Raw genomic sequence first — 27048 nt, 5'->3', positions numbered from 1 at the left:
TTTTTCTATGAGAAATCAGCACAAAGCAACACACAGTTATGAAGTGGAATGGAAACAATAAATGCTTTTAAAGTTTTTAAAGTTATTATTATTATTATAACTAATAACCTATATGTAGCAAAACATGTGTTGGAAGTGTTCTCCATATCTGCACGACGGGCTTTCTCATTGCTAAAATAATCATGCAAACTTACTAATTGTCCCATTTCTCCCCCCTTGCACAGGGTGGCAGCTCAGCAAGTAGTTTTCTGAATTATTATTAAACACTTTCCACACACAGCCCAATCTGACTGCAGGGTTGCTGATTTCAGAGTTGTAAGCAGATAAAGAACAAGCTATGCCTCTTCATTTGAGTCCTTGGCTGTGTTTCAGATAGGGAGAGCTGCAGTGGTGCGTTCACTGACCCATGAGAGGAAAACTATTGATTTCTGTCAGTGAGGACACTGTGTTTGCTAGTTTTGTGTTTGTTTGTTTTTTTAACATTCGCACACGTGTTTGTGTTTTCTCATGATTTTATAGACTTAAATGTGAATATCTCAGAATCACAGAGAAATTTAATAAGGGAGGACAGTTTTGGTTCACACTCAAAGTGTTGCATGTCCTGATGTTTACTTCCCTTTTCCTGGAGGATTTCAAACTGACTAAAGCTGCTCCTCTCTGTTTTCTGTCTGTATTTCAGTGGCACCTGGTGTGCGACTCGGCCTGGAAGGTTCACATAGCCAAGTTTTCCTTGCTGGTGGGCTCAATATTTGGCTACCTGGTGATGGGTGTGATGGCTGACTGGTATGCTCCACCTTCTCAGTTTAATGAAGAAGTTTTTGACAATAAGATCAATGTATTGATTTTCAGGACCCCTTTCCTTTTTTCAAATTATTTTATTTTTAGTCATAAACAAAAAGGTAAGCTTAAAAAATCTTTTTCTTCAGGTAATTGGATTCATTTTCTCCAAACTTCTCAAGTTGTTTCTAGTCCTGAAATGAGCTTGTTTTTATAGCACTGATGCTTCTGCACAAATGTAGGTTGCAATGCATAATAAAACTCGGGGAGTTGGCTTTCTAAAACAAGCTGCAACATCTGATTTACACATGTTTTCCTGCTCACAGGTTGGCAGTGTTTCATTTTACACTTGGTTTCGAACTACATCTCCACATTAATTAATTTGAACAACTCTGTAAAAAGAAAACATGCAGCTAATGTTGCAAAAGGTCAGATGAAAGCAAGAATCAGAACAGCAGCAGACCATCCAATTTTGTTTGTTTTAAAAAAAAAACAAAACATTTTTCACAATCTGACATGAACTGAAACGGAACATTTTGTGTTAGGATTACCAAAATTATCTGTGTTTGCTAAATGGCAGAATATTAAGAGATATATATTTTTGTCACTTTATTCAAACTCAGTTTTGATGGAACCAGGTGATTACACCAAACATTTCTAAATGCCAGTTAATTTTACTCAAAACCTTCAGGTGTCTGCTAAAAAGCGGACAATAAAGAGGGAATCATAGTCAGTCCAAACACACCTCAAAATCAACAACAGAAGACTAATGGAGACAAATTTTCAAATTTCAGAATGCCCTAGCCAAAATTCAGATGTAAATCTGTTAGAAAATTTGTGGAGTATCTCTACTGAACCACCAGCTTACATCATAATGTATTTTCTCATTTGGTTTGTGGAAAACATAAAAATCTCCAGCAACAATGAAGCACAAACCAGGTGCTTCCTGTATCTCAGAGATATTCCTGATGCATTAGAGCTGAGCATGTCGGATCCTGCAAGATGTCTGCTTTAAAGTCAGTTGCCTGAATTTAACGTTGGCTGTGCACACTGGAGTATATTTAAAGATTTTTTTTAAAAATGCTCACTCAGCTAGAAGATATTACAAATGTGTTTTCCTTTAGTCAGCAGAAACAGAGCTCTATATTACCACCTTCACATCTTTATGTCTGATTTTTACCAGTTTTCGTCTGGATATGACCACATGCACATGATACTGGTCCAGGTGGAAGCAGGCCTGTAATCATGAGCTCATCACAGAAACAAAACACAGTTATTTTTTTAGCTTTAACTCAATGCTTTGGATAAATGAAAGTTATTTGACTGAAAAGGCCACAGAGTTAGTTTTAATTTCACAATGAACCCATAGAACCTAACCTTGAAGAAAAGTTTGAGTTCACTGTTCTTAGGCTCACTTCCAGAAGCTTCACGTAATCCTCACATAACTTACTTGGAACAATTTAAAGTGAGGACAAACTCAGAAGAAAAGCTAAGCCAGCATTTTTTCTCTGAGTTACCAGCAGATCTCCGAGTTTCACACTGACGTTGCTGTGCTGGTTCAGGTCTGCAGCCTCAGGGAGAACCTAATCTGGACCGTGGGAGGAAATGGATCAGTAACAATGAAAACAATGCAGCAGCACTGACCTGCTGCCCTAATGACCTCATGCCCCTTTTGAACCAGTGCACACAGTGATCTCTTTCACCTGATTTCTCTGCAGTCTCTCTCACTTTTTAAACTCTTTGCTGCTTCTCTCTCTCTGTTTCCAAGGTTTGGCCGACACCCGGTGTTGATTCTCTCGGCGCTTTTCATGCTGGTGTTCGGCCTGTCTGTCGCCTTCTCTGTAAATGTCACCATGTTCAGCACTTTGCGCTTCTTTGAGGGTTTCTGCTTGGCGGGCCTCGCTCTCTCCCTCTACGTGCTCAGTAAGTACAAGCTTTCGCCTTCTGATTGTTGTCTGCCTTTTGTCCTCTTGCGGTTTGTCTATCCCGGTTTATGGTTTGGTCAGCTATGAAACCCTGAAGGAGACAAAGGGGAGATACTAAAAACTCTTCTTCCTACATTAATAGTTTGTATCCAATCTAGTTTAACAGTGGAACTTCAGTGATGAATGACTCCCTGTGTGAACACAGTAGACCCAAGAAACACCTGTTAGGTTTTTACAGTGCCGGTCTTTTTCTAACTCTGGGAGCTAGGTGAGTGGCATCAACTAATTCACTTACTCTGTGGTTACCTAGCAACAACTTGTTGGGTAATTTGTGCAGCAGCAGCAGTTTAAGGTTTCACCACCGTCCCTCATAACTGCTTAAAAATAAACAATAGCGGGGAGTGAAAACTGTGGATAAAACAGGAAATGTCACGCCACCAGTGTGGCAGTATTGCGGATATTTAAAACAAAAAACTGACCAATAATTATGGATTATTGACTGATATGAAATGCTTACATTGTGATACATTTTTCAGCCAAATTGTCCAGCCCCAAGGTATATTTAATTTAAATATTTCGGGTAGTTGGACAAAAAATCTTTTGAACCATAGCAAATGAAACTTTGACCAACATATTTGATATACGATTTTGGTGATGGCATTTATCAAAACATAATGTCTGTTCAATTGTTGACTGTATAGCGTTTTCTTTATAACTTTATAATTTTCTGTTTTTATTATGTAAAGCCCCTTGAACCGTCTTGTTGCTTAATTTGAAAACAAGAGTTTCAGTCTCTTCATTTTTGTTCTGGATCTTTACACTTTTATGGCCATGTCCTTTTCCATCGCTTACTGAATTCATGAGGTTTTCCAACATATGCAAGAAAAAACAAAGATAAGACAAATGTTATTTCCTCTTTTTTTTATCTAAAGTGTTTCCCTTTTCTTTTAGATGTTTTGTGAAAGGCATTCCTGAGGGCGTCAAGCTGACACCAAACTGGTGGATGACGTTTTTTTCCCAGACATTGTCCCCTGCATTCCCAGCCTCCCCCGTCTCACCCTCTGTGGGCCTCTTCTCTCTTTTTAGGCCACTGTGAGATTAGTCACACATGATGCGGGAAGCTCAGGCAGGCTCGAGCTCGGGCAGTGGGGTGTTGTTTTGTCCTCCCTCAGCGGGGTTCCCTGATAAATTTCAAATGACCCTCTTCTGGCTAACAAACAAAATGAGCCATCTGCGGAGAAACCTGTGAGGACTAGGATTTAATCTCTGATGTAAACATCAGCGAATGAAGCTTTGATAACAATGGTGTGTGGTATTTAGAGGGAGTCCACAGATAAAGGCTATGGGACTTAGAAAGAATCAGTGAGATAAATAAGACGGATTATAAAACAGAAACATTTCCAGTGATGATTAACAATGAAAATGTGGGGCAGAAACTGAATTTTTGTCACCTATGTTCTCAGAGCTATTTAGATAAGCATCTGAGTTTGCTTTACGTTTGCGGCTTGACTGCGAGACGCGATTGTGTGGTGAATGCAATTAAAAGTGCAACAAAAAGGTGTTTCTGTGAGATGTTGGTAGGCTGTATGAAGTGTACATGCATACAGAAAGAGGAACAAAAACAAGCTCTGTTTACACATTATTCATAATATAAAAATAAGATATTTCTCCAACCGTCAAACCCAATTTTAGTGTGGCAATTTAACACAGTGAAACAAATCAGTACCAGAAAGAAAATATTATTCAATATGTGGCTATTTCTGAGTACATTTCCTGCAAATATGTTAGAACTACTTAAAAATCCACATCTACAATAATCATAGCTATAAATATCTTCAATATTGTTATTTAATAGTTCAGATCTCTACATGATGGAACAATGGCACACAAACATCTTGTGTAATTTTTTTTGTCTTAAGTTTGTTGCACAAGTTTGAATCTATTGCAATCTTGGCTTGAACACAGACTTTTAGCACAGGAAACATACTTTTAGTTAGACACTTCAGGAGCTTTAAAATACGCTTTAAAACCAAGCTGCCAGGTGAGCTTGAGATGATGGTCCTGTTGGAACATCCAGGTTTGTCAAAGTTTCAACCATCAAGTAATTAGTTTCAAATGTAGTGAAACATTTCTACTTCATTACCATCATTATCACAATCTCACATCATAATGCTGCCACGACCATTCAAAAAAAGTCACTTTGACATCTTCAAACATTTGTCCCAACAGCTCAATCTTTGTCTCATTTTAGTACAAAACTTTCCTTTAGAATACATACATATATATATATATATATATATATATATATATATATATATATATATATATATATATATATATATATATATATATATATATATATATATATATATATGGTCTTTCTGCAGCCATGATGTATTTTTTTTCTGTGACATTTTGGGTCAGATGTGGACACTGCTTAATGTACCATAATGATCCCAACTGCATATCAAATCTAGTTTTGCAATGGATAAATTTGAGAATATTATGCTTCTATTAAGAGTTTTTTTTTTTACCTCAAGGCCATTAAATTCACTTGATTTAATGACTGAAAATAGCATCACTAATAATCAATTAGTTGGTTTTTGAACATTTCAGTTGGTTTTGTTTGCTTTGATTTTCATCTTCATCAAATGACGTTTGTCCTGCCTGAGCAAACAAACCGTTTGTAGATTCATGATGTTGTCATGATGATGGTGCACATCAGAACGACTCTGTAAAATTAAAAAAAGTACCAAATCTATAAAGCCTCTTAAGATGAAAAAATTCCCCGCATTAAATCTTAAATTCTGTATTTAATCCCCCAAAATAGTGTTTAATTTAAATCCCACTGAGCTGCTGATTTAAAAGAAAACCGCCTCACTGTCATGAAGCTGCACTGTGGCAGATGCTGAAGCACAACAGGGGCACATAAAGCCTGTTATACTGCTGAGCAACAAATTTGGAAAGAGGTCACACAGAAAAATATAGAAATAAACATGTAGGATGGATTTACTGTATTATAGATGGAGGAGTATTTATGTTGCAGAAATAGCTGCTTGCCTCATGCGCTCTTTTCACCCACTGCTGCCACTGTAAATTCGGCGCAGAACTTCTGTTTCTAAATCTCCTCTGCTCTTCATTAACCCCCTTCCTCTTCCTCATCCTGTACCAATTTATTACCCCCACCCCACGTCTCACTCATATTAAATCTCAATGTTTGGTTATCTCGCTGCAGCACACACTGCATAATGAACTCCACTGAAGCAGTCAGACCGACCCTCAGTTTACTCTAATAAATAATATGTGCTTGTGGTATATTTGCTTATTGAACCATTTCTGCACAGATGTAATATTTGCAATGTTGCGACATTGCAAGCATTCCATCAGGATTTTTACTGCAACCTTCTCCTTGTTCTTTCTCTCTTTTAGTATGTTCTAACATTCTTACCTTTAACTTCACAATTTGTTTACTTTGTTGGCTGAAAATTTGGTGTATCTTGAATTTGTTTGTGCCATTTTAATATTCTCAGAAAGAGTTCTAAGATTCAAGGCAGATGGAGTTGCTTCCAAAAGTTACATGTTTAGAAAATGTAAAAATATGATCCCAGAAACCTGAGGTTGAATCTGAAAGATGTATAAATTTTTTCAGGAACCTGCTATTGGGTGAAAATTATTGGTTTTCAATAGCAAAATTATTAGGAATACCGCAAAACCACTTATCTATTCAATAAAGTTTTGGTATTTTCTGCAGAAGGACTGAGCTTTATTGCCTCACTGATTCTGCATTATAACATTCGGGAGAAAGGCAACAAAGCAGGTGATGGAAAAACTAAAAACTAACAAATCAACAAACTAAACTCAGGCTACAAACAAATATAGATCTGACTTGTACCTTTTTCTTAAAAATTGTCCATAAGAATAATTCTTTTAAGTATTCAGAGCAGTTCTGGTTTGCACACAACAGAGGGAATAATTAATCCGCATGAGGCATCTCCAGAGACCCTTTTACACATAAAATGGGTCAACATCCTGTAAATCAAAAGTACAGTTCTAACTCAAAGAAATTATAGGAAATGCTTCTGAGGGTGACAAATTTCGACACGGAATCATAGCATATGTCTACAATGAACGTTTATGTCCAGAAATCAAGAATTGTCCATCTGCTCTCTCTGTCCTTGCCTCTCGGAGTGTTGCAGAAAGTAGAGCATGTACTAAGGTTGTGTTTCATTGAACTGAGGCGTGTGACTTCAGCTGACTCAGCTGGGTTTAATGCTGCTGTCATGCTGTGCCCTTGTCGAATTGTCAAATGTTTCCCATCCATTCCTCCCTAAAGTCCCTGTCGAGGCTTCAGAGGAAGGTTTCTCCTTATACTGTTTTATCTTATATAAAAGGTTATTATTATTAAGCTTCACTCTTCTCTCTATAAAGCATGAATAGAACTAAATTCTCTCACATTAAATTTCTCAAACCAGAGGTTTTGTTCGGCAGTGACTCTTGAAGAAATTATTTTGGGTCCTTTGCTTAAAACCTCAGAGTGATCTTGGACAATAGATAGGCAAGTGAATAATGATGAACATCTTTATAATTAATTGCAAAGATGAAGCTGTTTTCTTATTTTAATGACTTGAGAAATAACTTTGTCATGGTTATATTTATATCTGAACAAAGGATGAAATTACCTTCACTTTAGGCTGCCTTGTTTTCATTTGTGGACTTTTAAGAGCTTGTTTTTTCCTTTACCTTCTCCAGATGAAATCCAACTAATTTTTACATCAAGCACCTATCTACTGTATCACATACAGGTGAAATGGTGGATACGTCCCTCCCCATTATATAGCATTTCCTGTCTGTAGTTCTATTCTGGGCATGCAGAACATGAAACTTTATGTAACGCTGCTAGAGTTGCTCCCAAAAGTTCAGAATAAAAAAATAATTTTGAGATTATTGTTTTTCATTTTTGACTTACTGCCTGGTTAAACTGAACATCCCAGCAGCAAATCTAGGTGCACATTTCTCTGTGACTGAGCTGTTCTGCATAAGACAAACTAAACCACACAGTGGTTTTCATGAGAACTCATGCTGACAGAAAGCCAATGGTCCCTTCACTTTGTTATCAAGCCTCGGGCGAGGTTAGGGAGGCTGCAGCACAACATAATGTGGCTCTGTGTTAAAGCTCTCAGCTGTTTGCCTTGAAAGACAAGTCTGGTCAATAGGTCTTTGGTTTTTGTTGTCTTCTCTTTGTCTCATGTTTTTTCACTCTGGGTTTGTTGTTCTGCAAAGCCTCTGCAAGTTTCAGATGTAAAGTCAGAGGAGAAGCTGCTTCGTGAAAGGAGGAGGATGGCGATGGGGGATGGTAGATATATATATATTTTTTTAAGCGAGTGAGAGCCACTTCAGAGCGTCAGACGAGAGGGAGGAAGGGGGAGTGAAGGAGGATTGGCTCATGGGGGAGTGGTGAGATAATCAGCATAAGAAGAACGGTTCTCACAGTCGGCTTTAACAAAAAATAAAGATTCTGACCTGTGTGTGTTTGTGTGTTGATATCAGTGGGATTCGACACCTCCTCAGAGAACTGGGGAGCATCCTTTGTTTTGCTGTTTAGAAGTGATGGTGGTCATTGTTTTGCCAGTACGGTTCTGTTAAATTTGGTTTTATTGTGTGTCCTGGCTTATTTAGATACAAATGAATAGATCTTAGTATGACTACTTACAGCTGCCATTGAAATTCTGTCTTCATTTATCAGATTTGTTACCTGATTCATATGCAAATAGACATGGAGCCATGTTGGCTTTCAACAATGCCTTAATAGGTCTGCTAATGTCTTTGTAAGATTGGAAACACATCAAGTCCACCTCACTGTATTATTATTCAGATGTTAATGTGGTTAGAGTTATTTGATACGTGACATACGTTTAGGTAAACTTTCGAATTGTTAATCTGATGTAGTTTTACAAACTTGATATGTGTAAAGGAGAATAATGTCATCTTGTTCTTTTGTTTTTTTTTATATGAGATCATCAAACAAATTGTAATATCAAACAACCTGAGTGACTAAAAAAATGCAGTTTTCAAAGGATGATTTCACAGAATGAGAGAAAAAGATATCTAAACCATCCTGCCCATGCAAGAAGATAATGACTCCCTAGATAAATCATGAATTAACTGGGATTATCCAAATTCCTTCGGTTCCGTTTTACCAGCAAAACCCAGGTGTGATTACTGTCAGACCTGAAGGCCCAAGAAATTACTTGTATTCACATCATGAACTGATCTAAATTCAAGAAGAGAAGAGACACAAAGTTATTGAAACCATCAGCATTGAAAGGATTGCAAAGCAATTTCCTGAGTTTATATTTGTCTGACATGTTTTTTTGAAACGTGACAAAACAATAGGAAATTTGAAATACATAGTTTTTCTTAGAACTGCAAATAATGTGGCTTCACAGACCTTAGTTAACAAGATGTCCATAATTTTATGTCTTTGCTAACAATCATTGTTTCTACATGCCTTACCAAATAGAGGTTTCTCATCACACCTAAAATCTGTTTCTTGGTTCTTCTGTCTGAATAGATTCTGTAGGCATAGGTCTGCCACTGGACATAATGAAGCTGGATTTGACATTATTTGAATTTTCAGGTCCCACCTTCTGAGCCAAATGGAGATCTGACCTTTAAGCTTTATATGATGGAGATATATGCACTTCTAAAGATTTTTAAAAATCTTATTAACCCATGTTAAGCTTTTAGTTTTTCAGTATTGGATAAAAATCCCCCCAAAAAACAACAAATAATGCACCAATCAATCAACCAGCAATCGAAGCTGGCTATTTACTGATCGGAGTTTTACCCCTAATCAACATCAGAAAAGAAATCTGATGTTTCTAACATGTTCATCAAATGCATCAAAACTTATATTTCTGACATTTTTTCTGACAACAAGCAGCTTGTTCTTTGGTGCACTCCTTTCTCATTTTAGTAACAATCTGAAAAAGGTTGGAGACATTTGCAAAACTACTACCTTTAAGTGAGATAACGGGGAAACTAATTTACATTCCGCCCTCCTTTGTTTCCCTCCCATTTTTCAATCATATTTTCAATAATAGTCAAAGACAGTACATGTTACTCAGAGCCCCTCCTTCCTCTATCCTCACACACCCAAAATGGTGACCTTGAGAAACGACGTCACCATATGGACCCAGCCATCTGGAGTGTAAGATGTTACAGGCAGTAAGAATGGGAACTTGAGCCTCTTCTGGGGAAATGGGAATACTGAAGAGCTAAGATTTGTAGAAAGCTTTCATTTTGGCATTAAATTTTCAAATAATTTACAAGATACACTTAATACCAGCTCACTGCTAGACAAATACTAATCTACCTCTTTTAAACCATTGAATCCTTTTCTTTTAGTGACATATCCTCAATCGCATCCCATTCATACCAGAGAGACTCTATAGGCACCCTTCTGTCAAAATTTAATCGGAGTTTGATGGATGAGTAATTAAAGACCCTAATTAATTGATTGCTATTAATCCCCCCCCCCCCCCCCCATCCCCCCCCCCCCCACCCCCCTCCCACCCATCCCCCACTCCATCTGTTACGCCATCTGTTATTCCGGCTATGTGTTTTAAAAATAGTACAATTAAAGAACTGAGTTTGATTTATGACCCTAATCATTAATTGCTAATAATATCCACCCCTCCCCCACTCCATCTGTTACGCCATCTGTTATTCCGGCTATGTGTTTTAAAAATAGTACAATTAAAGAACTCAGTTTGATTTATGACCCTAATCATTAATTGCTATTAATATCCACCCCTCCCCCACTCCATCTGTTACGACACCTGATATTCCTTCACCTTCTGACCTCTAGGGGGTTTGAATTAGCCAATAGAAACAGAGACAAGGGGTTCGGCCTTTAGTGTTTCTGCTATAAGTAATGTCGGAAAAAATCAAGCACTCTACTTGTAAGAGTTGTTCAAGAACTTTACAATGAATGGAACTAAACGAGTTCGTCCTGCTGCTGAGAAAAATGGACCTACCTCCTCTGCATCAGCTGATACGGATTCGAAGTTACCTAGCCCTAAGACATTCGCTAAGATGATGAAGTCAACACCGTTAACAAACAAATACCTGCTTGCTGAACAAGAAGAAGAGCGTGCTGCTGTATATGAGATCCCAATAGCAGTGAAACCGGATTTGGGCCCAGTGTTGGATAATCCTGTAAGCTCACCTTCATCGCCTGATGCATCTGCCTCAAACACTGTGGATAAAAGAGAAATAGTGACAGGCGGAACGTCTCTTCTATGCGAGACCCCGATATCCATCTATGACAACTCCAGGCCTAGAACGGATGCCCCAAAGAAATCGAAATTTTATCTGTGCCGCGTGCAGAGCCCGGTACTTGGATCCCTCAAGGCAGACTGGTCTTTAAAACCTCATGGTCTATGGGGGTCATGGGGTTATGTTTTCCGTTATGAGACCGGAGAGCTTTACCTGTACCAGCTGGACAAGGATGAGGAGCTTTCGCCGATATCGGATACATGCAGCCTCACCTATAATGACTGGGCAGTGCTAAGGCTCGCAATTCCTCGTGCCAATGAAGATATGGAATTGGCCTTAGAGCAAAATACAAGAGAAGATGAACCTGACCCTCGATCTGCAAAGAAAACCAGAAGACAGTGTTTCCCAACCGATACTGAAATTGGAAAGGGACACATTCTTTTCAGCGCAGTGTGGGAATCGAAAACTACTGAATCTGGGCGCTGGTCCTTAAGGGCGAGCAGACGGAGGGGCGAGAGCCTGAATTCCCCAGACCTGTTTGTGTTGGAGGCTTTCAATGTGGACTGTGGTGTATTCAGAACCATGCTGGCTCTCCCATTTGAGGCCTGGTCTGAGAAAATGACGGAAGTCGGGGATCGGATTTCAGAACTGTTCCGAAAATCTCGCTGCTGGCTCGATATTTTGGCAGTGAAGAAAACTCTGACATTTCCTGTCCTGCCATCCTCTTCTGGCCCGACCCTCTTCTGAGGACCCGCCCCTCTACCTTATATAACGAGACCGCTGCGAGGACTTCTGACACCAGACCTTTAGAATGGGAGAAGTAAGGAGCTATGGACTATGGGGATCAAACTGGGGCGAGTCCAGTTATTCTACAGAGAGCCTCTTCACTCCTCCGTCTCCTGGAAGCTACAACATGGGTCCATATTACCCGCCTTCTCCTGTTTTATACTCTTCCTCATCAGCATCATCTCCAGCACTCTCTCCTACAAAATTTCTGATACCGAGTACTCTAGCTGAAGAGGGTATCCCTCCGACAGCAGCAGCAGCAGCAGCAGCAGAGGACTCTGAGGAACCTTCTACCACCTACACCCAACCTCCAGCACTGGCAGCAGAGGATTCTGGAGAGCCTGCAACCGGCTACTCCGAACCTCCACCTTCTCCAATTCAACAAGAAGATGAAATTGATGGATGGATACCGAGCACGCTGATTGGTGGTGTAAAAACAGCCTTACTGCATCTATTCAGTTTAATCTGTGCCAAGTATGTCAAGGAAACCTGCTACGGCTGCAAAACAGATCACCCAAGCCAGCGACAGCATCAGTGCCTGGAAATACCGGAGGAAGAATATTACCAACTCCACTTTCATCGCATCACACAGCGACTCCTGACTCCACGATTCATTCCTGCTGTCCAGAAATTGCTGAAGCAGCGCCACATACAGGTTGAGGATGCAAAAGTGAAGATGATTGCAGAAACGGTTTTACACGAACTGAAATCGGCATTCGGAATCCAGACTGCAATTAACGACATGTATCAAAGCATGTCCACTGATGAAAAACTCAACCAGCTTCGTTCTGTTTCAGAGTGTTACACTCAGAATGAAAAGTAATCTCTCTTCTGTTTTGACTTGTATTTTTCTAGTTCTATAGATTTAGTTTAAGTATTATCCTTTTCTTCATCTTATTTAGCATGTTTAAGTATTTTACTCATTATCCTTTACTTGTGTTTTATGACTGATTGACTAGCATTAAATATATCTTTATACACGTATTATCGGTAAAACATTTAATTGTAATTTCTAGTAAATAATTGTACTGTTTGTGATTTCTTACTATTAAAGCAAGAATAAATCCTTTGTACTACGATCTGGTTTTGTCATTATTTATCATCCGTCCATCAAAGCAGGTGACACTAGGATGGCTGGGAAAAGGTTAATGAAAACGGTATATTACACTCCGTCACATCCCGGTAGTTTAGGAGGAATAGAGAGATTGAGAAGAGGTTTGGAGGATGAAACGGGAAAGAAGGTTAAGGTGGAAAAAGTACAAGGTTTTTTATCGGAACAAGACACTTATACTTTGCATAAACCTGCACGCATAAATTTCCCAAGAAACAGAGTTTTTGTCACGAGGCCTTTAAAACAGTTTCAAGCAGACCTTTGTGACATGCAAGCTTTGGCTGAGGAAAATGATGGTTATAATTACTTATTAACAGTCATTGACATATTTTCTAAAAGAGCATACGTACGAATTTTAAAGAGGAAGACTGCGGATGAAGTGGTAAAAGCCTTTGCATCCATTTTCAAAGATAGTCAGACTCCTAAAAAATTGCAAACAGATGCGGGTAAAGAATTTTTTAACAAAAAATTTAAAGCTTTAATGAAAAAGCACGGCATTGAGCATTTTGCCACAGCAAGCGAAACAAAAGCCTCGGTGATTGAAAGGTTTAATCGTACATTAAAAACAAGAATGTGGAGATATTTCACCGCTAATAATACCCGTCGTTACGTCGATGTTGTGCAAGACTTGGTGAAAAGCTACAATCACAGCTACCATGCAAGTATTAAAACTACCCCTATGGAAGTGAATTCAAAAAATGCCTTTCAAATCTTTCAGAACCTGTATGGTACGTCCTCGAGCACACGTCGCAAGAATGCCAAACCTAAGCTTAAACCCGGGGATCTGGTTCGATTATCTAAATTACGCGGCGTTTTTGATAAAAAATATGAGCAGAGTTTTACGGATGAAGTGTTTACTGTGGCTGATACCATACTCCGATCCCCTCCTGTGTATAAACTGAAAGATCTTGATAACGAACCAATTCAAGGTTCTTTTTATGAGGAGGAGCTTCAGAAAGTGAAACTGTGTAAAGATAAAATGTACCAAGTGGAAAAGATATTAAACCGACGCACCGTAAGGGGGGTTAAACAGGTTTTTGTGCAGTGGAAAAATTGGCCTCAGAAATTTAACAGCTGGATCAGACTGGCTGACCTTCAAGATGTATAAAAGACACCTGCAGTAAATCTTACACCTGACACAACATCATGGAGCGCTCGGTAGAGGATGAAGGGTTCTACGTTACTTTACCCTCAAACGCGGGTTTAAATGTTTTTAAGGATAATACCATTTCAAGTTTTCGTGTGAATTTAGCACAGCATATTAATTTAGAAGGTTCCTGGCAAGTTGCCTTGACAGAGATTTCTTATCCCCACACCTGGTATAATGTCCCGGAAGAATTAGCTTACTTTGAATGGAGGGATAGAAAAGTGAAAAAGGTGTTTCGGGAAAGTATTACTCACGGATACTACAAAAACGCAACACATCTGGTTGGAGAAATCGAAACTGTCCTTAGAGCAATAAAATCTGACATTTACTTTGAACCGATTTATACGTTTGTAAATAAAGTATTCTTTCAAGTAGGAGGACAATATCAAATACGTTTTCATGCTCCGATTGCTTACATGCTCGGCATGGAACCTGGAAAATGGTTAACTTTTGATAGAAAAGCTTCTCAACCAATGGACATGCAAGCAGGATTTTACATGATTTATTGTTACAGCGACGTGGTCGAACAGCAAATAGTGGGGGATAGTTATGCTCCTTTGCTGCGTACGGTTAAAGTGGACGGTAAATTCGGTGATATGATCACTCAAACCTTTAATCCCCCCGATTATCTTCCTGTGGCGCGGAAACATATCGAATCTATTCAAATAGAACTGAAATCAGACCAGAACGTTCCGATAGATTTTACCTATGGAAAGGCAATCGTGAAATTGCATTTTCGACCTGTGAGGTCACGAGGAAGCCTGAGATAATAACTGTATGAACTTCGATGAGAAACATTCGTATAAAATACGGCTGATGATAAGGTGATCATTCATACGGGCTCACCCTCGCAGCGTGAAAGAGAGTATTTACCTTAAGAGAAGAACTGTATAAATCAGGGGTAACATGAGTCAAATAAATCTGAGAGATGATCCTCACCGGTTTGTACATTATTACCATAACCAGGTAGGGGGCGCGTTACCTGGTTTCTATGGGGCGCCGGTGATGTACGGCAGAGGTATAGGGGCGGTATTCTCTAGATTATTCAGATTTGTGTCGCCCCTAGTCAAATCAGGTTTCGCCCTGGCTAAACCTCACTTAAAAAGAGCAGCCGCTAATATTGCCACAGATGTTCTAGGCAAAGCTATGAATAAAATATCTGGTTCTAAAGAGGGTCAAGAAGGGTCAGGAATTATGGTTCTGTCAAGAAGAGCAAGGACGCGCCCACCGGGAGAGCGTGCGCATAACTTACAAATACGTAGAGCACTGAAGCGAAAGAAGTCAAACGGAAGAAGGAAGGCTAAAGCGAGGAACTCTGTTCCTAGCAAAGATATATTTCAATAAAACATGGCTCTTTTGCATCACAAATCACCGGAATGTACTTTAGCCGAGTTAGATTTATTTTCAGCCCCTATGACCCAGCTATCTATAGAAGATAAGGTCTACACTGAAATTTTGCCGCTGTCGGCTCTTACGGACAACGGTCCTATCGAATTTATGATCCCGGGAGGAGAGAAATATCTGGACTTAAACGACACCCTGCTTCATCTACGCATCAAGATCACCAACGCCGATGGTAGCAACCTAGCTAATGACGCTGCTGTGGGATTAATTAATTATCCTCTTAACACAATATTTTCCCAATGCGACGTCACGTTGGGAGACCGTCTGATATCTCAGTCGAGTTCCACCCACCCTTACAGGGCAGTGATTGAAACTTTACTTAATTTCTCTCAAGATACGCTGAGAAGCCAATTTAGCGCAGGTCTTTTTTACAAAGATACGGCGGGAGCCATAGACTCTATAGTTGTAAATAATGGTCCAAACCAGGGTTTAAATAAAAGGGCCTCCTTCACCGCTGAGTCCAGAGAAGTGCACCTGTTGGGGGCACTGCATGCCGATATATTTTTCTGTGAGAGGGTGCTGCTTAATTCTGTGGATTTAAGGATTAAATTAACAAGAGCCAGCGATGCATTTTGTCTGATGGGAGCCCGTGACTCAACTTTTCGATTGAAAATTTTGGGGGCTTCTCTTTTTGTGAAAAAAGTATCGGTTTCTCCCGCGGTCCGTTTAGGACACGCTTCTGCTTTAATGCGGGGAAATGCGTTGTACCCACTTTCCAGAGTTAATGTTAAAACATATTCTATCCCTGAAAACTCAAGAATATGTACTCAGGAGAACCTATTTTTGGGGGCTATACCAAAGTATATAGTTCTGGGAATGGTTCATCACGAGGCCTTCACAGGAAGAAGGGACTTGTCACCTTTTCATTTTAAACATATGGACGTTGAGTACTTGGCTCTGTGCCAGGAGGGCAAACAGATCCCCGGCAAAGCTTTCCAGCCCCAATTCAACCAAGGAATATCGGTCAGAGAATTTTACAACATATTCTCTGCATCAGGCCGTCATCTTAAAGACCTTCCGCTGAGCATAGACCGAACTGATTTTAACCAGGGATACTCACTGTTTGTCTTTAATCTCAACCCTGGAGAGGACGCAGACGCATTATCACCGGTTTCTAACGGAAACTTGAGGTTAGAGATCCGGTTCAGAGTCCCATTACCACACACGACCACGCTAATCGTCTATACGTGTTACGATTCTATTCTGGAGATCAATTCTAAAAGAGAGGTTTTGGTGGATTATTATTAATCATGAATAATCATCAACTTGAGAGTCTGCTACACCAGCTGTTGGGGAAAGTATTTTGCGGAGTCTGGGCATGCGATGAACTGTCTTTGCTCTCACACGAGTACGCAGGACCCGCATATTTTATTGTGAACACGCATCCTGCTCACATGCCCGGAGAACACTGGCTAGCTCTTACTTTGGAAGGGAACGGTATTGCCACGTTTTTTGACTCCTACGGCTTTCGGCCAGACTTTGATTTCTATCCAACAAGCATCGTAAAATTTCTGAAAGACAGGTCTTCAAAAATAATATATCATAATAATCAACTTCAAGATACTCTGTCTGTTGTTTGCGGTCATCATTGTGTTTATTACTTATGTAATAGAGCATGTGGTTTATCAATGCAACAAGTGCTTGATTCATACCCCGGGGATGTGAAAAAAAACGATGTCATGGTTTCAGATTTTGTGAAAAAATATCAGCGCTGTGTAAAACACCAAAAGTTTTGTTCTTTTCACCACGGAACATGTTCTATGCAAATGTTTAAAGATTGTCACAAATTGTTAACATGATTTTCTAATATTAGTGTATTAAAACAAGAGACTGTACACCTGAAAAATTCTTTAATAAAATATTTTATTGGAAAAAAGAATTGTTGTCAGAGAGTTTATGGAGTAAAAGCAATCCAACGTGATGGTTTTGTTCTTTTACGCGTACTTTGTCTGTTTCTGATCTTATTCTGTAGATCAAATTTAGGGGATAAGATAAATTTCTTTTTACGAGTACTTTTTACATCCGTCACCTCATCCCCAAAATCAAATTTAGGGGTTAGGATAATCTTCTTTTTTTCTCTTCTGGAAGGGGTTTTGACACCGTCTGTCTTGACACGCAAATATTGTTCACGAGCTTGTGGATTATTAACAGACGATACCGGGAAATTTAATTCATCCAGTGTGGAAAGGAAATCGGTCCACCCTGCAGGCAGGAGGCTTTGGGATTTTCTTTTAAACGGGAGCAGAAGGTTTTTGAGTAAATCAACCAAATGAGAACCTTTCATGACATTTCCTTTATAAACAAATTCTGCTTTAGATGTCCAACCGCTGTTACTTTTGGACAGCTTTTTCAAAATGTATTCAGCATTTTTTCGATCTCTTTCAGGAAGAGCTTTCACAACTTCATTAGCAGTTTCATCCAATTCGGTAGTTTTTTGAATAGAATCATCTTCACGGTTTCTAAGTTCAAGATCATCCTTGGTACGCTGCACAGTCACAGAAAACTGTGGCTCTTCTAGTTGACCTTGCTTGATTAAAGATAGAGATCTTTGTAGCAAAGCATCATATTTCTTAATTTTCTCGTATGCAGTGAGCCCTGATTCATTCAAAATGGCTCTCATTTGAGAATCCAGATCCTCCTCCGCCGCATCTCTGATTGAAGTCTTTGAGGAGTTCAAATGTTTAAACTGATGAGGTGAGATGAGAAACATCTTTTGAGATGTTTTAAGAGCCATTGCTTTTGTTCTATCTGCTGAGGATTCCGCCCACTAAGTTTCCTATTAACGGAGTCAGAGCAGCTAGCAGGGGGAGAATAAATCCTCCTCCTTGACTTTTAAGAGCCAGCTGTTTACGCTTTAATCCGGTTCTTTTATCCGCCAACAGTCTGATAATTTTTCGCTGCTTTTTCAATTTCCGGTGTTGAGAAGGTGTTAGTTTAATATTTCCTTTTAGAATGTTCAGAGCAATCTCACATAAAGTTTTAAGAAAATCCGGTGAGCAATGAGCTAAAATATCTTTACGCTTCTGAGGGGTGGCCTGGTAAAGAGCCCTGAGCATCGGAGCATTCCTTTTTATGCGTGCAGACATTCTGACTTACTTTGATTTAGGTACATACACCACTGGCGATTCGCCGGGTAATATCCCCGTCCTTAACCTGTAACGTTCTGGGCAGCTAGGAGTAAGATCTACGATTAAATATCCGTGAGCTTCTTTGGTTGCGTCTTCAAAACTCTCCAGGAAACTTGCTTTAGCTGATGGGAAGACTTGACGCGCTAGTATATCCACCTGTAATTTATCTCGAGGGTTCTTAAAGAGCACCATATAATTACTGTTGAGACTAATGGTGCGGCTGTATTTTCCCTGTTGAAATACATTCTGGGTGAGATATAGAACAGACATATTTCTATGATGTCGATATTGGGTGAACAATTTGGCTACTTCAGGGTGGTTAGAAGCCTGGAAAATGACATCATCCAAAATGACCAAGTGACTTTGATTCACAGGGAATAATTCTTCGTCGTCAAAAGAATCAGGCAGTCCTTCCACAAATTTAATATTTTTATTCAGTTTTTGCAATTCAGCATATAATGGTTGAAAAGAAGTAAAAATCCAAACAATATTGTCCGGTACAACATTCATGACATGCTCAAGATTTTGCAACATTTTCCCTACAAAGTATGATTTTCCACAGCCACTTGCCCCCACGATCATACATGAGAAAGGTGAATTGAACCTAGGGTCAAAGTATACCTCTTGAACATCGTTGGAATAAGGCATTTTTATTTTTTTATTTTTTCCTTGTCTCTTAAACTCTAATAACCAAAAGGTAGAGTTGAACCATCAGGAAAAAGCCTGCGTTTGTCATACACAACCTGAAACCTTTTAAGAAATGTCGCGTTTCTTAAAACGAACCCTTTTTTATCGCGTTTTATGGTGTGTTGCGGTGTTTTGATAACACCGTGTCGGGACCCCTCTAAGTACCCTCCCACCAGCTCTCTGATGCTGTCAAAATTGACTCTCTCGCTGCACTCATAAGTTTGAGTGATGCCTTTCACCCGGATCACCACTTTCTTTTGATTTTTTGTCTGGTAAGCATAACTTTTAGGCCCCGCTGCTACAAATTCCTGAATGGTGTCACCTCCTAATTCGTCGGTTAAATCACCGAGATAATTTCCCAGTTCTAGAGGACTCTCACCATCTTTTACCACATAGATCAGGCTGTCTGTGTCTATGTAGAGAATCTTATCCTGCACTCGCTCCAGACAGCTGAAAAGTTTTAAACGAGCATAAGCTGTGGTAAATGCTGCGATGAAAATATTATTTGATTTGTTAGGACGAATGATGCAACGTTTGCTGTAATTCCACTGGATCAGACAGGTTTCAGGGTTGATAAAGTGAAAGTACTTCACCACGTATTTACCTGAGAAAAAAAAATTGAAATATTCATCAGGATCACTTACAAAGCTGGTCTGAGAGAGATCATTTCTTTGCGCAAACTTTCCCCAGAAGCTATTGAGACACAGTTTAGCTACTTGTCTTTTAGCAGGGTTCACCTCAATTTTCCCAGCATCTAGTTGAATACCTTGATTAATTTGATAATCTCTCACATATTTCAACCTGCTCTCCTGATCCATCGCTTCAGGGGGATAACCGCTGGCTTCCTGTTTCCCCTTCAAAAAGGTGTGAATGTAGCCTTTAAAGATCGAGCTACTGCTTCTCTCAAAATGCCAGACCTCAGTGATTTTTCCAAGACGATAACCGCATTGCAATGCTTTTTGAAACTCCGCACTCACCCAAACACCTGTCAGAGATCGAGCCTCGTCCTCATGGGTGCAGATCCCCGATTGATTGTTAATATCTGCACATGTGCGGCAAAGAGTGAAAACTAGCTTACCCCTAGATGTCTTGTAGGGTAGAACTGGAAAAAACAGGCCTCGTGGAGGATAAACGGTAGCTCTGATAAAACCAAAATAGTTGACTGGATCATCGAAATCTTTGTAAATGAGGGTGGGGTGACCTAGCGGATATTCACACGTAGCATTTACATAAGGGTAGAGAGATGTGAAGTCCACATAATGCACAGACTCACCCGGTCCAGCTGTGAACCTGAGCTTTAGAGCACAAGTTCGACCTCCGTACAGAGCGTTCCGAGGGACCAAAGGTTCTGGCGCATCAAATTTTTCCAGGAATCTGATTACCCCTGGATCAGACTTTTTCATTTCATCCCACTCATGTTCCCACACAGTCTCGACTCGAACACCATAAACGGCTTGCAGAATCTTAGATCTTTCAACCGTAGCTGCATAAATTTGTTCAAACGGTACTTTTCTCAAAGGACACACTTCAGTCTGCTTGAAACACCGAGGGCAGGCATGGTAAAGACACCCGTTGAAAGAGAATATGGTGGCTAAACCTGAGATTACTGCGAATCCGTCGACAAAATAGGGTCCGATTTTGCGTTCGCCCGAGTTTAGCGCGTGCTCAATATGTAAGTTCTCACTGTCCATCTTCCACTCTAGCCACTGAATTGAAGCATTGGAGAAAGTTTTGGACCCACGCCTGTAATCTACAGCGGATGGGATCGCCAAGGATTTCTCCGGAAGAAAATTGGTCACAAAAACCTGCATGCATGCAGAAGCAATTGTGATGTTCTTAAAGGGATCCACATTTGTCTCCTTAAAAAACTCCTCTCTGAATTTAACACAACCTTGAAAAAGAATGTCCACATCATTTTTGCAATAATGCAGGGATTCTTTCTCAAAGTCAAAAATGCCTTTGGATGCTTCACCGTACCAGTCAGTAATTTTCTGCCTCTCATCAGGATTCATAAGTTTGACGCCGTACGAATCTAAAGGAGGAAACACACCCACATACTTGAGATGCTCTTCAGCGGAAAATTCGTGGGGAAAATATCCTTTCGAGCGGTCATGGAAGCCCAGTGCTTTCGGCATGGCACTCAGTTTCATAGTCAGAAATGACAGGCTATCAATAAATTTCAATTTGTAATCGGGGTCTGTAAAACAAAGAACTTTTCCTCCTTGCATGATTAGAAAAGGCTTGATACCTAACTGCACCATAGAGTTAAGCAATAAATAACTATCAAACCCACGTGCATTATGTGCGATGAAGGTGTGTCCCTTAAACATTGGTCTTCGGAAATGAAGAAGGAATTGCTGTGCACAATCCAGGCCATAAGCGTGCCATTCAACACCTTTAACAGTTTTTGAACAGACTAGAAAGGGTTTATGTACGCCGCTCTGATCGACAATGTTTCAAAATCGTAAAACACTAGTTTGTCATGAAGTTTGTCATCAATAGTACTGGTTTGAATGTAGCATTGATGATCGTTAAGAGTTACATCTGTACCAGGAGGTAGATTTTTTTCACCGCAAATGACACATTTTGATTCGCAAATGTGTAAAGTTTTCTCTTTGTTCATAGGAACGCGATACAACCTTTTACACGTAGAACAAAATTTGATCGTCTCGCAATCGCTTACACGCATTTCAGCATGAGGTCTGTTGCGAGGTTCTTTGTGCCTATCGAAGCATGTAGAGTTTCGACATATTCTGTTACAGTCATCGCAGTGTACTGGGTTGTACTGCAATTGTCTGCAGCTGTAGCCACAGCAGACACCACAGTAACCTTGGCAATGATGGGTGTTAGAATTATTATGACCGCCGTAACAAAATTTGCAAATATATCTCGACCCGGTAAAACCTGCAAGATTCCTAATGCCATAGAAGTGATTATTATGGAGGAGGAGAAAGCAGGGATTTGAACGATTTTGGAAATCTGTTTCAAATTTAGATAAAGCCCTATCTTTTGAGGTTCGATGAAACACTACAATTTTTCTTTGTAGAATGTTTTCAAACTTTGCGACGTCGCTGAATGTAACCGCTGTCTGATCAGTTAGACCTGCCTGATGCTGCCACTTTCTTCCCTGTTCAAGAGCTTGTTTATCTGTAAATTCAGGGTGAGCTACATGTGCAAGGCTGGTAGCAAAACACAATTTATTTCCTGTATTTTCTACAATATACAGGTGACGCCTCTTCTTATTAATCAATTCACATTCCAATGTTCTTTCAGCCTTACGTTTTGAACCTCCTGTAGGATTCCCGACTATCTGGAGAATCAGCTCCAAATTACTTTCTGAGGGCAGCTCTGCATTAGATTGAACCAGCTCATCTAAAAATTCCTCAAATGCAGGCAGGATTGCGTCGTTATCAGTAACGGAGATATTTATGTGATGAGAAATATTACCCCACACTAATTCTAACTGTACAACGTCATTACGATCAGCTATTGATCTTGCAGTATTAGCCAGATCAGTTAAAACATTCATAACTGCGGTGTAGAATTCAGCGATGTCAGGTACAGTTTGGGTTGGAGGCGCGATTGATAACGATCTCCTTATTTCAATGTTATTGAAACGCTGACGTTCAATTCTCTGATTTTGATCTAGATTACCTCCTCGCTGCTGTTGCTGCTGTGCTTGATCATCTGCTGCAGAAACTGTTTCAGATGGTGACATAGATTCAGTATTTTGAAAACCTTCATCTAATGAAATGCTAGACGAAGTAGCCGATGAACCAACGGGCGAGTTTTGCGGAGATATACAGTTATTTAAACCGCGGACTGCATCGTCAATTTGTCTGAAATAGTCTGAGACTTCAGATGCGTTTAAAATATCAGAGATTGGTGATCTAGCAGGGCTAAGAGCAGGGCTCTGTGAAAAGTTATTTTCACCGGTATTCAAAGCTGAAGCGATTGTTTGTAGAATCTGGATGGAATTAATAATTTGTTGGGAATAATCTGATTGAGATTCTGTATTTTGAAAAGTTTCATCCAACGCAAATGAGGTAGCCGGTGAACCATTGGGTGAGTTTTGCGGAGATATGTAGTCATTTAAACCGCGGACTGCATCATTAATTTGTCTGAAATAGTCTGAGACTTCAGATGCGTTTAAAATATCAGAGATTGATGATCTAGCAGGGCTAAGAGCAGGGCTCTGTGAAAAGTCATTTCCCCCTGTATTCAATGCTAATGCAAGTGTTTGCAGAGTTTGGATATTGTCAGCTATTTGTTGAGAATAATCTGATTGAGATGATTCAACTCTAGCTTGTTGGTGTTCCATTCTTTACTGAGTTATAAGAGACAAATCATACATGATTCATTTCACAATCACCTTTGCATCGGAGGAAAGATTATGCAACACTGTTCTGCTGGCTTGTAGCAGGATTTTAACTTGTTCTCGGTTGCGAGCCAGAGCTTGTCGTCGTCGTCGTCCTCTGTCCGTAGGAGGTCTGTCCAGCAGCATGAAAGATTCTGCAATAAATAATTAGGAATAAACTTCTAGCAGCTATGAAATGTGATTTTACTAGATAAATTCAAATAAAATACCTGTAATCATTCCATCTAATAAAACGGTTCTGAATTGGAGATTATGTGCTCTCCTCTTCCTCTCCCAGCCCCTGGGTCCGGAAGCTGTGGAATATATTTAATATGATTACAATCAGTTAGGTAAGGCCGAATTAAAGCATTACTGAAAAAGTATTTAAAAAATAAATAAAGTAGATTAGGATAAAGTAAATACAAAAAATAACATAGAATAAATTAATAAATAATTTTTTAAAAAAAAAAGCATGTAGCATGTTAGAGGGGGTAGTGAACAAACATTGCACTTTAATTTTACAATAAGACAAACTGGAGTCTCCAACTTGACAAGAACGTAGCTCTTGGCGACTTGTAAGGTTTTTTTAAATTTTTATTATTTTTTTATTTTTATAGTGGTATGTGTGGAAATAAATACACACGAACTCCTTTTTATTACGTCTGCTTTCATGTCCGGCTTTATGTCAACAAGACATACACACGCACGCAGAGAGAGAGCAAGGGATCTTCTGCGGGTGGGGGGATCGCTCACCCACCCCTGGCCATCGGCTGTTATGTCCTGGAGACAAAAAAGCGCATGCACACACACACACACACCCCTCCCCTCTGCTGTCTCTGTGTGTTGGGGTGGGTTGAGTAAAGTTTTCAGTGAAATGTTCCCAGTGTAGAAAAATATTCACACCCCTCCCCATGTTTCGTATTTTAAGGTGTTATAAAGAGAAACTTTATTAGAGTTTACGTTACGGATATATATCTTTCTTTTAACTTAAAATAACAGTTTGAAAATTGGGACTTGCATTGGAATCAGACAAGAGAAGCATTAAAGGTATATATCTTTATTATCTAAAACAAATAATTAAACTTACATGGCTGGAGAGAATTAGTAGGCCTCTCAGGTAGCGCTTCTGGTTCCGCTTCAGGATCTGGTTCCGGTTCCGCTTCAGGTTCTAGCTTCCGGATCCGCTTCAGGTTCTGGTTCAGGTTCAGGTTCTGCTCTCTGTTCGATGTCTGGCCTTGCCCTGGCAGCCTGCCGTGGTGTGGGAGGAGGCGTGACGGAGATGAAATCAAATCTCTGCCCTGAAGGCAGGTCTGCCACAGGTTCGTCTTCCGATTCAGACGAGATGAGAATTACGTCTTCATCACGGGTTATGCCTGTAAAATGACGAAAAAAATAAATAATAAAAAAAAAAAACAGTTTCTTGATTGGTTAAGATAGTTGTTTTAAAAACAGAAAAAAAACTTACTGTGTACTCCTATCTGAACAGAACCGGATGGTGTCAGAGCCGTATTCACCAGCTGTGATGATCTGATAGCTTCAGAGTCAGTTCTTTTTTTATTCAATGACAAGCGGTTCTTCCTAGGATTCTCCCGGTTATCTGTAAATATTAGAGTAAAATTAGAGTAAATGTTTTATTTTCTCGCTTTTAGAATTCTGGTTACAGAGATATTAAATTACCAATTGTATTGTTTAATCCTGTGTGGTTCTGGTATGTCTCCTGAGTATTGGCAAGATCTGTAAGCAAATAATATTTTAAATTATGTTACAACTCTGGCTAAAAAAGAAAAAAAAGGTATGCTGAAAACAAACTTACCGCTTATAAATTCCGACTCTAAGACAATGTTTGGATCTTCTGAGACTGCCCCTAAAAATAAGAAAATCATTATTAAGCATGATGCATTTCTGTATATACATATATATATTCAGTATATGATTAGAGAAAGACAATTTGAGAATTGTATTTACTTACGATCGAACAACGTGGATAGAACCTGAGAACTTATAGCTGCAGATCTTCCTGTAAAGTCAGACATAATTCAAAATAATACTTCTTTAAAGAAAATTAACAAGTTTGGAAATACAGCTGGATTTGTAACAAAAGTCAGTCGAAATTCTGGAGAGCTGTGATTCTTACCCTGATGATGACGTCTGCTTTTAAAAGAACGCGTGAGGTATATGTCCAGCTTTAAGTCTTGTCACACACGCAGGCAGAGAGCAAGGGGGGGGGGGGGGGGGGGGGGGGGGGGGGGGGGGGGGGGGGGGGGGGGGGGGGGGGGGGGGGGGGGGGGGGGGGGGGGGGAGTCCTCTGTGTGGGAGGGGTCACTACTGACCCGCAGCTCATATCATATCATCAGATTCTGAGACTTGCATCATTAGAGCCACCTAGGCCTGTTTAGCCCCTGTCAGATATCTTCATAAATAAATTTACAGATGAGGAACATTTCCTGACATGTATTACACTAGCAACTGTTACAGAAAAAAAATCTATGAGTTTAAATGTATTTAAACCAAGATTTACTATTTTGAGAAAACATGAAGCAGTAGGAAGATCAGCGCTGATTCAACAGCAAGAAAAAGATTGAACAAATCATTCACAATGAATGCCGGACCAAATTCTGGAAAAGTCTGGACAAATTCTTTAACTGCGGAAAGATATAAGTTAAATTTGAGTAGGCCTGTTTACTGTCTGTCACATATTCTTCAGAAGTACGTGTACAAATGAGGAACATTTACTGAAACGTTTCACACTAGCAAGTGTTACAGAAAAAGAAAATCTATAAGAGTTTAAAATTTAAGCGATGAAGGAAATCACAAACTCATAGTCAGCACTGATGTGTTTTTTTAATTTGCTCACAAGTGGTCACATGTGCCACTGGCACACAGATGGAGTGCTGCAGATCCTGAGAGCTGATAGCTGATAGTCAACCAGTATGGTGATCAGAGGTCATCATCCTGAGGGGCTTTTAACCCACCTCACACTTCTGTTTAAAACCAGAGGTAACTACAACAATGCCTCACACAGATGGTAAGATCCCCTCTCGGGCGTAGAATCTGGGCACACAGATGGAGTGCTGCAGATCCTGAGAGCTGATAGCTGATAGTCAACCAGTATGGTGATCAGAGGTCATCATCCTGAGGGGCTTTTAACCCACCTCACACAGATGGTAGGACCGTATCTCCCGCTTCACATATCAGGAAGATATTCTGTTTAAAACCAAAGGTAACTACAACACCCCAAATCTATTTAAATATACTATAATGTATATTATTCTAGATTATCTAACACTTATTGTTTTTTCATACTTTAATTGTAATTATTCTTAAAACTCAATGTTTTTCATACTTGTACTATTTTTAAAACACATAGCGGGAATAACAGATGGCGTAACAGATGGAGTGGGGATGGGTGGGGGGGGGGGGGGGGGGGGGGGGGGGGGGGGGGGGGG

The 27048-nt window shown here is 39.8% G+C and overlaps 1 protein-coding gene and 1 long non-coding RNA gene across 2 annotated transcripts in view; one reads left to right on the top strand and one right to left on the bottom strand.

Moving 5' to 3' along the window:
• The window catches only part of slc22a23 (solute carrier family 22 member 23), a 64567-nt gene that overhangs the window by 1617 nt on the left and 35902 nt on the right, over positions 1-27048 (top strand). The window contains exons 2-3 of the mRNA XM_023339077.1: positions 680-783; positions 2546-2700. Of these exons, the coding sequence (XP_023194845.1) occupies positions 680-783; positions 2546-2700 (259 nt within the window). The remainder of the gene's footprint in view (positions 1-679; positions 784-2545; positions 2701-27048) is intronic.
• On the bottom strand, positions 24792-25722 carry LOC111609655. Its single transcript, XR_002753242.1, has 4 exons — positions 25416-25722; positions 25280-25336; positions 25068-25199; positions 24792-24975 (listed from the first exon to the last, which is right to left on the bottom strand). It is a non-coding gene; the product is annotated as an uncharacterized LOC111609655 (long non-coding RNA).

The sequence above is a fragment of the Xiphophorus maculatus genome, chromosome 9 (assembly GCF_002775205.1).
Source record: "Xiphophorus maculatus strain JP 163 A chromosome 9, X_maculatus-5.0-male, whole genome shotgun sequence".
Lineage (NCBI taxonomy): Eukaryota > Metazoa > Chordata > Actinopteri > Cyprinodontiformes > Poeciliidae > Xiphophorus > Xiphophorus maculatus.
The sequence above is the reverse complement of the archived record's forward strand: the minus strand, read 5'-3'. Positions and strand labels throughout refer to the sequence as shown.